This window comes from Oryzias melastigma, linkage group LG3 (genome assembly GCF_002922805.2).
Source record: "Oryzias melastigma strain HK-1 linkage group LG3, ASM292280v2, whole genome shotgun sequence".
In the NCBI taxonomy this organism is placed as follows: Eukaryota; Metazoa; Chordata; class Actinopteri; order Beloniformes; family Adrianichthyidae; genus Oryzias; species Oryzias melastigma.
In genome coordinates, this window is record NC_050514.1 from 23,995,832 (window position 1) to 24,006,929 (window position 11,098).

Here is an 11,098-nt window from a genome sequence, read left to right on the forward strand (position 1 = left end):
CGCTAGCATATAACCACAAGCTAGTGCCGCGAAAATTACAGCTAGAAATATTAGATCAACCCTGTCATACAGCTTTGAACCACAATAGCAATTCACTACAACGAGAGTGTTGAACGCTCAGCATGTTTCGCATATCGAAGTGTGAGCGGCGGAAGGGTGTGTGCAGGGGGAGGGGAGGATTTGGCTCCCCCATTTCAGTAACTGCTTTATTAGTCTGAGCTTTTTCTAGCATCCAGTTTTCTACTCCACCATGATTTGAATTTAAAAAATACTCACTTCCAAAAAAATGTTTAAACTGTCAACTTGTTGGATCATAAACTTTATTTGTATAAACTGTCATCTGAAGCACACATTTATGTCAACTATTATTTCAGTATCTCGCCTCAAAAGGTTAAAACATGCACAGATTGGATCCTTTTTAGTGCTCGATGATCTCTTCTAGGAAACTGACAACCTAGTTTATGAACTCCTGGAGGTTTTTCTCTTTTTTTTAACCGCCCCACTGTTGTTTTCTGGGAGTCCTGGCTGATAGGAGCTGAACTGAAGGCCACACTGTTCTCCTTTCTCGCTGCAGCTGCAGCCTCTTTAATCTTTATTCATAGCAGAGTCGAGCCTTCAGCATCTGCTGCCAGACTCCTGCCACAGCATCACCTGCGTGTGAAAAACACTTCTCTGTATCTGCTTCCACTCCCTAACTGAATCATCAACCCCCCACCCCCCCAGTTAAAATGCGATGGTTGTGGTCTCTCCAGGCTCGTGCAGAATTAGTTTTCTTAAAGTGATACTTTCTGACATGTTGATTATCTCTTTAGGGTGATAAGGGTGGAGAGCGAGTGCTGCAGAAGAAGTGGACCACCTTCCTGAAGGCTCAGCTTCTGTGTTCGCTCCCCGACGACGGCTTTCCCTTCAACATCATTCAGGACATGTTTGTCCTAAAGCCGGTGGGAGACAGCTGGGAGAGCACCGTCTTCTACGGGGTCTTCACCTCTCAGTGGTGAGACGCTTCACGTTTTGTCAGAGATGCGGCTCACAGACATAATAATAATAGAGAGAAACGCCATCAAACAGTTCAATCATTTCATTGTAGACTCTGAAAATGCAGTATCTTCTTTGTTTTGTTGCTGTAAATGTGTATTTCTTCCTGCATTACAAATGGATTTCAGAAAAAACTTTGGTTTGAAAATGAGGTCATAAAAAGTTTTTCGTTATTTGAGAAAATGACGTCTATCTGCAATCATAATCACGACTGTCTGGAAATAATTCACAAGTCCATTAATTTACGAAAAAAAATCACACTAAAATCACAGATGTGTTAAAAAAATGAATAATTTTAAAGAAAGACTGGAAGTGATTTGACTTTTTTTTCCTTTAAAACTCAAAGCCATAACTCTTGAAAATGTTTTCAGTCAGTTCAGAACAGTTTTATTTACTAAAACAACTGCCTTTTTTCACTGTGCTAAAAGAAGTCATTGTTAGTCGTGCCAAGAGCATCAAATGGAGGCAGATGATTCGCTCTGGTGACCCCTAAAGGGAGCAGCCGGGATTCAAAGAAGAAGTTAGTCTCTCCGAGAGGCTCTGTTAACTTCTCCCGGCTCAGAGGGATGTGGGACGGACCGTGATGAAATGAAAATATGTTTGTTGTTCAGAAAAACTGCCAGATGTTTTTGAGTGGTTCTGAGCCAAAGACACAAGTCAAAAGGGATGAAAAGAAGTCACGTTTACGACCAAGAAAAAAGTATTTTATTTTTGTGCAATGGAGACATTTAAGAAGGAAAAACAACTCTACGCAGAAAGTATGAAGAACGTGTCCACATCATTACTAAATGACTCAATTACCACAAAAATTTTAAATGCTATTTCCTAAAAACTTAAAGGGTCTAAATTGTAGAAATTAATAAATTACAAACAAATGAAGACTTTGATGACAATTATTGTGTAGCCAAATTGTTTTGATTATAAACATAAAGAAAAGTGTTTGCTTGAAATAAAAAAATCAGGGTTTAATTCTAAAAATGGGATAAAATATTATAGCACTAAAAGTTTATTTATAGAATTCTTTAATTGTGAACCAAAGGGCTGTACAACCATGCAAAACAAAAAAGAAAGTGAATGCATTGTGTAGAATCTACTAAGATGTATAAGGAATTGTTTGAAAGACATAATCAAAAAAATAGATGGCGTTACAATGCAATGGAATAGAAGAAACAACCTTTACTGTGTGCTAAAGCCAACTTAAAAAAGTTTATTTTAAAGAAGCCTCAGAAATGGCTTGTAAAGAAGACTGTCTGATATGAAGTGGAAGATCATTCCAAAGTTTTGGAGCTCCAGATAACTCCTGTTATCCGACTTTTACTATTTACTGTTTCTTCGTTGCTCTGCATCAAGACTTTGATTTAAATCTTAGTAGTTTTTTTTCTCTTTATCAGAAAGATTTTGTTGGTTTACATAAAGAAATATGCAATGTTTGGTGATTATTCTTCGAAGGACTTTCTGATCGTGTCTTTTTTTGTTAATAGTCAATCTTTCTTTCATAAACGTCTATGATCCTGCAGCAGGAAAAACAAAGATAACCATATTTAACTGGAAACTTACTTAAGGATGTATTCCTGTTCTGTCAATACAGTGTTTCCTCGCTTATTGTGGGAGTTAAATAACCCAACAGTGCCAAAAGTAAGATCCACGAAGGAGGATTATAGATGTTTTAAGGCTGTAAAACCCCTTCACTAAACACTTGATACATTTTTCTCAGACAGACATGAACATTTTTACACTTTTCTCTCTTGTTTAACTCTTAAAGTTCAAATATTCATTGAAGTCCAATTTTTTTTTTTTTTTTTATAAAAACCAAGATGAAGATTTAGGTAGATTAAGTGAGCTGCACGTCTGTATAGGAAATACAGAGGAGACTGACAATGTCTCCAGCCAATCAGGATGCAGAATACAGCGCAGTATTTAACAAAAAAAGCGTTGCACTGAATAAAACAACAAGACTGTGAAAGGTAAACCAGGGTTTACTTTGGGACCATTGTGCTGGAATTAAGATTGTCTTAATTTTTTATGTACTAGTCGGTCACTCGGTTAAAAGTGTGAACTTGTTCTGTCTGGTCTCCAAACAAAAACACACAGGAGACAGTTTTCCTCTTTGGTTGCAGGTACAAAGGCGCTTCTGGCAGTTCTGCAGTGTGTGCTTTTAGCATGGCACAGGTGGAGAGAGCCTTCAGCGGCCGCTATCGCGAAGTCAACAGAGAGACCCAGCAGTGGTACACCTACAACTACCCAGTACCAGAACCTCGACCCGGAGCGGTGAGTCCTGACGCAAACATCCAGTAACATCTAGTGTTCCAACTTTTGTATACTAACAAACAAAATGTTGATTTGAGGCCGCTCTTCTGAGGAGTTTCTGCTTGAAGTATTCACTTTACTTGATTTCTATGCAGTAAATAAAAGAAAACAAAAACAAATTTTATTCTGTAATCCCTTATAAATCTATGCTTTCAGGCTTTTATTTTGGCACCAGAAACTCCCAACTTTATTCAAAAAATGCATTTCAATAAATAATTTAAAATAAACATGTTTTCAGAATAAATTTGTGCGCTTCCTGCACTAATCCAGGGAGTTTTTAGGAGGAACTTCACCTCATTTATTCCTTCACAGTGCGTGACCAACCATGCCAGGCAGCTGGGTATTAAGTCGTCTTTGGACATGCCTGATAAAGTGCTCAACTTTGTCAAGGACCATTTCCTGATGGACAGCGTGATCCGAAGCTCTCCTCTGCTGCTCAAACGGAACGTGCACTACACCCAGATCGCCGTGCACAAGATCCAGGGCATGGAAAGAGCGTACGACGTGCTCTTCATCGGGACAGGTGCTGGAGTCTTTTGAGGATAGATCGAGAGGAAAGACTGATTAAAGAAAAAAAACATAATGAACTTCTATTCTTCCTGTTTAGATGATGGGAAGCTCCACAAGGCCATCAATGCTAATGATAAGATGCACATCATAGAGGAGATGATTCTGTTTGCTGAGCCACAGCCTGTGCAGCACATCGAACTGGATCCTCAACGGGTAAAATACAACTCTCATTTCATTCTTTAATTCATTAAAATGCTTTAAATCAACCAAATGTACATTTCCATTAGTTGCTTATTTTATGGGTTTATATTAAGCTTTAGGTTGACTCTAATTCTCTACTAATAAGATGGAAAAAGGATCTTTTCCTCTTCTGGGCTTATTGCTTTTTCCTGTAAGTTATAGCTCTCTCTGGGAGAGAGTTTATTATTTCATTAGGCGTTTTACTCCATACTAAACTTCCTCTGCCTTTATTACATAAAGACTTCTCTCTGGGCCAAAGCGGAGCTGCAACCTTATCTACCATTATGTCATTCTGATAAAGTCTGAGATTACTGCATCCTCCTGGCTCCGAATAGAGACATGAACTCTGCATAATGTCTCCAACATATCGGCAGATAAGCTGTCCTGAAAATGTCGTTAAGATGACCCAAACATGGCTGAGGAAACTCACGTGTGAAACACATGAAAAAGGAGAAAAGAGACGAGAAACGTCGTCTTTGAACACATGACGTTCAAATTACTTTGAAGACAGAAAACAGCTGGCCACTCTTTTGTGTAGATTAGACTCTTCAATTGTCTCAAGCGATTGTTTCAGCATGTTTTTTTTTTTTTGAGATCGGACCAGAATCCTCTGCTTCAGGCTTTTGGGTTCTGCTCACGCTCAGATGTTTGTCCCGATCTGCAGGGGCTGCTGTTCGTGTCCTCGTACTCTGGGCTGGTGGAGGTTCCTGTTGCCAACTGCTCCAACTACCTGAGCTGTGGAGAGTGCGTGCTGTCCAGGGATCCGTACTGCGCCTGGACCGGCCGGCTGTGCCGAGACGTCAGGATGGCGCCACCTGACAGGTGAGAGGTGCAGTGATAGTACGGCCAAGTTCTCTGAGGTGATCACCAGAATCCAAATGACTGTTTTCATGGAGGCTTAGATCTGAAAATAGATGAGATCACTGCATCTTCACATGTGCAGCAACAGATGTTTCACCAGTTAAATGTCTTAAAGCAGATTTTTATTTAATAGTGGTGGGGGGAAAATCTATTTTTAGATGCATCGATTGTGATCCATAAACAATTCTGGATCGTTTCATGTTTTAAATAATCTAAGAATGTATATGATTTAAGGTAAAAGTAACAAGCGGGAATAAACACGAAGCGTTTTTTTTTCCTGACATTTTTTAAGAGCAAACAAACATTTCTTGTTAACCGACCGGCCCCGACTTCACGTAAAGCGACTGTTTGGAAGCTTTTTGGCTTTCATTATGTCAAAGGATAAAAGTCATGCGGCGTGTAAGTTATCTCACAGCAAAATTAAATATTTAGGGAACACAACAAATTTGAGAAACCACAATATGAGTTAAAGATGAGTTAAAGAGCGTTTCAGTAAAGCTGGTCTAATGATAATACGTGAAATTATCTTATTTAAGGTTGTTGAGTTCACAGAAAATGTTTCTTTTGATGTTGTGAAAAATGTTCGATTATTAAGCAAAATATTTTTCATGTCAGAATTTTTGTTCTCAATAAAAGTTAAACAATTAAATTGATCTTGTCTTTACTTAAAAATGTACTTTGGTGTAAAAAAGTAAGTAAAATTGGTCTAGTGTCTTATAGTAAAAACAAAACTAAAAAAAATGCAGATCTGGGATGAATTGAATGATAATTGAATGGTGAGCTGCCTCAAGATTCTCACCTCTAGTGACGATAATTTCATGATTCTTCTCAGCAGCAGCTCCTATTCAGCCAAAATTGAATAAAGTGAACATGAGATCTAATCATGTTCTTCCACACAGTACTCCACCTTTAGTATCAGTCGTACTCTCTCCATATGACCAGTCACAAAACAGATTTTTTTATTTTGGACAAGACAAGAGACAAAACTCCCAAAAATCTACATTAGGAGCTTCTTGAAAAATTTTTGTCATTTAGTAAACATTAATCTTTCGATTGATCTTAAATTTTAAGTTTTCTTGTTCTGTAAGACTTGTGTTTTGTTTATTGTGTTAATATTTTGAGTCTGTAATAATACAAATTATTTTGTGGAGTACGAACCAATCTGCAGGAATAGATCTAATTAGTAAGATGCGTGCAAATAAATGTTTAAAAATCTTTTTTTTAAATGTATTAGATTTAAATAATCTGTTTTCCTGTCAGCATTCCCTCACTAGAGTTTACTGTCATGTGCTTAAAAGAGGCGTCTGTAAAGCCGGATGAGTCATCCTGATGAAACTCTGAACCAAATCCATCTAATAACAGAGAACGTGCGTCCTGCACATCCGCTGCTGCTGCTCACCCTGTTGTTTTTGCGTCTCAGCCACTGGCAGCAGGACGTGGAGGAGGCAGACACAGCAGCCATTTGTAACAGGACCGTTCCCAGCCCCAGATCCTCCAGACCAGCAGCTTCCCGTGAGTGTCTCTCCGTCTGCACGCGCTCCCTGACTGCAGCTCCGCAGCTCATTTCTGGAACAGAAACATGACATTTTTGAAAAATGAACAAGACCCTTTTTGGGTAAACAATTTATGTTTCTGTATTTAGGGAAAATTGTATTTGCTTTTTACATGCAAAATCTTTAATGGAGCCAAACTTTTCAAGAGCTCTCAGGTGGATTTTCAACAAACTGTGGTGTAGATTGATTGAAGTGTGAACACTACACAGACAAAAGACAAATACACTAAGATTGATTTCTGATTATTGGGATCAGTACGATATTATTTTAAAGAGTTTAAAAGTTGTTTGGAACTAAAAAAAAAAAAAAAAGTTCATTTTTGCAGAGCAAACTCCAATCCCGAGTTATATGCTGCTGCACTTTGGACATTTGAATGGAGTTTATGCAAATAAAAAAGTGATCTTGAATAAAAAAATTATGTTTAAAATAAGATGCTTTTGTGTATATAGAGGTGAAGTGAAGGTGAATTTGGGCATTTGGGGTCTAAAGAAGAAAACATAAAAAAAGTCACAAATACAACCGCCAAAGCGTGATAGGGAAGCATCGCAAATTCTTCAAGAATAGCGGTTACCGCCAGATTTTTTTTTTCCTTTGGAAATTGTTTGCGTGGTCATAAATCCAGGCAGCAGCAGTCAGGTGGAGATGAAATCATCACAAAATCGGGCAACACCCTGACCTCAGCTTACATTAAGGTCACAGAGCGATGGCATTTTGGGATATGACCATAGTCCAAATCAGGGATAGGCAACTCCAGGCCTCGAGAGCTGCAATCCTGCATGTTTCCCAGCATCCCCTGCTCTAGCATGTTCTGATTGGCTGAACACACCTGAACCAAGTAATCAGTCATGAGTAGGGGCTGGATATCTGGTAATCATGCAGACGGCAGCCCTGGAGTTGCCCATCCCGTCTAAATTAAACACGTATTTCATTGTTCAGATTTATTTTAGTTTATTGATTTGTATGACAATTAAGTGGTTTGTCTTGCATCCTAAACTGTTTTCATTCAATACGTTTTAAAAGCTGTCTTTATCAGTTCTGCGTGGAAAAAAAACTAATATTTTAGTTCTTTTGTTCTTTTTAAGATGATCTTCTAAAGTTTTCAATCTTTTGTTTTTGCAGGAGGCTCCCGTTGCAAGCTGGTCACAGTTCCAGCCAACACCTTCAAAGTCCTGCCCTGTAAACTGCGGTCCAATTTGGCCCAGAGGAGGTGGCGCTACAGCGACAGCGCCAGCCAGCTGTTTTATGCCACGCCAGAGGGAAACCTGGTGGTGGTTGCTCAGTCCGAGAAGATGGAGACCTACGAGTGCTGGTCAGAGGAAGAGGGCTTCCGACAACTTTTGGCCAACTACTGCGTGATTGCAGAGCCTCGCCTAGAAAGCACAACGCCCTTAGGTCACTCGCGCACGCCCCACTTCACCCAGGAGGAAACCATCATCCTCCCCGGCGAGTCTCGCTCCGAGCCACTCCACGCAAAGACCTACTGGAACGAGCTGATCGTGGTGTGTGCCCTCTTGGCGTTCTTCCTGGTCTTGTTCTCCTTGTGCGTCGTCTACAGGAACCGGGATCACATGAAGTCCATGCTGAAGCAGGGCGAGTGCCCCAACATGCAGCAGAAGAAGCCGAGGATAGTGGTGAAGCCCACAGAGAGCTTACCGCTCAACGGGAACACCATTCCCGTTTCCACATCGGATCACAAGGGCTACCAGACTTTAAATGACAACTACATCTGCAGCACGCCCACGCACGAGTCCTCCCCGGACAACAGCAAGAGCTTCTCGGAGTCCTCCGAAAGGCGGCCTCTGAACCTGAAGGAGAGCCACGTGGAGTACTCGCCGACCTGTCCTCGGCCCAGAGTCCGGCTGGGCTCGGAGATCAAAGACTCAATTGTATGAGAGCAAGACAATGACTAAACGGTGACACTCTGCGCCTCCACGGAGGGAACGAGCTCCAGGCTGAGGAGGACACACATCCTGCTACATTTGTTTTTCCTGGTCATCTCAGTTCTGTGATGGTCTGAGGGTCACTTCCTAAAACCAGAGTCTGATGCAGGAACAGGAGGAACCACAACAACGTCAGCTCGACCTCCAGGAGGAAATCCAACCATCTTCATCTTGAATGTGTGTGTCTGTGCGATCAAGGGCTGGCAGGAGTGAATAAAAACCGGAAGCATCCCTCACCACACTTCTCCTTACATCAATAAATCATTCATTTTAGATTTTATACAATGATAGCACAAAATAAAGAATCCAAGGTATTACTAGTTCCCCCTCGCTGAGTAGAAGTATTCTTGCACAATTCCTGCAGAAGGTGACTTCTGTGTATGCACACGAGAGCTGAGCTGCAGGTATGTGTCGAGTTCAGGTGAACGTCGTGCATCTTCATTATGACTGAGAACACAAAAATGGATGCAGGTCAAGCGCACATTTGTTCCTCGTAAATGCAAGAAGACTGAGTGAACGCGCAGGAGCCTGCTGATGGAAGATGGATGAGAGCAGATCACTGGCTGAGACCACTAACGATGCTCCGACGGCGAAGTGGAGGGAGCACACGTTGTTCTGTGTTGGTTCGACATATTAACCTGCATGTGCCACGATGGGTTAATGAACTGAGACACAGATGAACCTTTTTCTTTTCCAAAAAAAGACATAGGGGGTGGAAAAATGGAGACTTTCACACGTCTTATTCAGGGTAACATCTGTGTCATCTTGTGTAATGTGCCAAAAAAAAAAAAAAATAGAAACGACTGAATTGTCTTAACTAAATGCAATAGTACCATCTCCTGCTTTCGTTTGGCATCGATTACTGTCATGGCGATAGACCCAGCTTTGGGTTTCACTGAGCGTTTGGTGGCACTAATAATAAATAAAATGTGATGTTCAAAGTCGAGGAACTTCTTTCAAGACTGTTAGCTCACAGCAAAGAATGTTTTGGGCGAAAATAATGTTGATGTAAAAATTCTGGGGCCAAAGGGCATGGCGTGACATGCGGTTTTTCAATATTCTGATTGTCTTTCTGCCTTCTTCCTGACGTGTTTAAGTGCAACTACTCAGACGGCTGAGCTCGACGGGCTCAAGCTTATTAGACAAAGTGCAAATAAGCTTTTTGGACAAAGTCGTGTTGGAGATCAAACTACAACATCACAAACCCCCAAAGGATTGCATCTACAGGGCATTCGCTGTGTGTGGAAGGCCGATGGGATGCTAATTTGAAAGCACAATGAATCAGGGTTACATGTTAGCTCATTTTAGTTCATTCCAGAAACATCAAGCTTTTCACCAGAAGTTTCCAGAAGCGTTTGAAAACCGAATCAACTAACAGTATATATCCAGAATGGCACAAAATCAATATTTTAGAACTCTGGTGACGAGATGCTATGTTGACAAAGTATTTGCACAGCATTATAGTGGTCAGTGTTTCATATTTTTCCAGAGTTTCTGCTGTGTACATACAAATCTGTAATTAATATTGTGTGTTTTAAGGGACCTTGTGCAAGATGTGTCGTAGAAGTAGTCATGAAAGTAAAGAGTGAACACTGCTGATCATTTTTGTCTGCTCTCCCGTCAACTTCAGCATATCTCGGGCCACACTTTGACTCGGCACCTCGGCTGGTCTTTATCAAGCACGTCAAAACAGGAGAGGCGCAGCATTCCGACATTTCAGGCTTTCAGGGGCGAGTTGCATCAGCTTGTTCCAGAGAGCTGAATGAGAAGTTTCACTTTGTTCTTATGTGCACTAATTACAATTTCAAGTATTTTGGTTTTTGCTATTCAAATAAAGTTCAGAAAAAGTGAAGAAAAGCAAAATCAGAGAGGAATTCCTATTGTTTGGTATTTGTGGTCAACATTTAAATCAGTAGTGAGACACATTTTACTTTAAGTTGACATTTTACTAGTTTTGAGGCTTCTCATTCCACTCTCAACAAAACATTTCTGAAAATGTTGCATAAACGGAATAAAAACTGAATAATACAATAAAAATATGTTGTATTTTGTGCATTAAATCCTCTCACTGTTGCCAAGGCTGCTATTTGAAACCATAAACTGCCTCCTTATCCTGTATTGAGGTGTTTGATTGATGCCTTTACAGTGAATATGACGTCATTCTGCCTTTAGCTTTGTGGTGAAACGAGTGTCTTCACTCAACTCCACATTTAAAAGGTCAACAGAATGACCCAAACTCGGGTTAACCTGCTCAATGAGACCGCTCCCAGTGCTGCACCGCCCGTCTTCGGTCGTGTCAAAGCAAACGTTTGCTGTGAGTGGTGCATCATTTGGAGGAGCTCTCACTTACAGTAACATTCTGTACTGGATATGAATGTAGCCACATCTACCAAACATCCACATCTTTTTTATTTTTTACATTTTTCAGTCGACTCTGCAGCAGCATCTTTTCAGGGTTCAACACAGACGGAACTCAATCATTTGCTGCACGGCGTCCAGCTCCAAACGACCACGTGACGCTTCACAGTACTGACCTCCATAGGCTTAGTTGACTGAATAACTAATTAAACAAATGTGGTCTTGCCTGCATGATTTTTTTTTTTTTTGTCGTGTGTACAAATAACATTGTGAAGTGTATTTTTTGTATCATTG

At 40.5% G+C, this 11,098-nt stretch overlaps 1 protein-coding gene and 1 long non-coding RNA gene across 3 annotated transcripts in view; one reads left to right on the forward strand and one right to left on the reverse strand.

Moving 5' to 3' along the window:
* The window catches only part of sema4bb (sema domain, immunoglobulin domain (Ig), transmembrane domain (TM) and short cytoplasmic domain, (semaphorin) 4Bb), a 68,630-nt gene extending 58,582 nt beyond the window's left edge, over nucleotides 1–10,048 (forward strand). For both annotated transcript variants that reach the window (XM_024295666.2, XM_024295665.2), the window contains exons 9-15: nucleotides 813–994; nucleotides 3,153–3,303; nucleotides 3,655–3,865; nucleotides 3,950–4,065; nucleotides 4,757–4,914; nucleotides 6,374–6,465; nucleotides 7,626–10,048. In XM_024295666.2, coding sequence (XP_024151434.1) covers nucleotides 813–994; nucleotides 3,153–3,303; nucleotides 3,655–3,865; nucleotides 3,950–4,065; nucleotides 4,757–4,914; nucleotides 6,374–6,465; nucleotides 7,626–8,398 — 1,683 coding nt within the window. In that variant the 3' untranslated portion in view covers nucleotides 8,399–10,048. The remainder of the gene's footprint in view (nucleotides 1–812; nucleotides 995–3,152; nucleotides 3,304–3,654; nucleotides 3,866–3,949; nucleotides 4,066–4,756; nucleotides 4,915–6,373; nucleotides 6,466–7,625) is intronic.
* LOC118598392 lies at nucleotides 4,671–6,465 on the reverse strand. Its single transcript, XR_004947497.1, has 2 exons — nucleotides 6,353–6,465; nucleotides 4,671–4,996 (listed from the first exon to the last, which is right to left on the reverse strand). It is a non-coding gene; the product is annotated as an uncharacterized LOC118598392 (long non-coding RNA).
* Nucleotides 10,049–11,098: the final 1,050 nt, after the last annotated feature.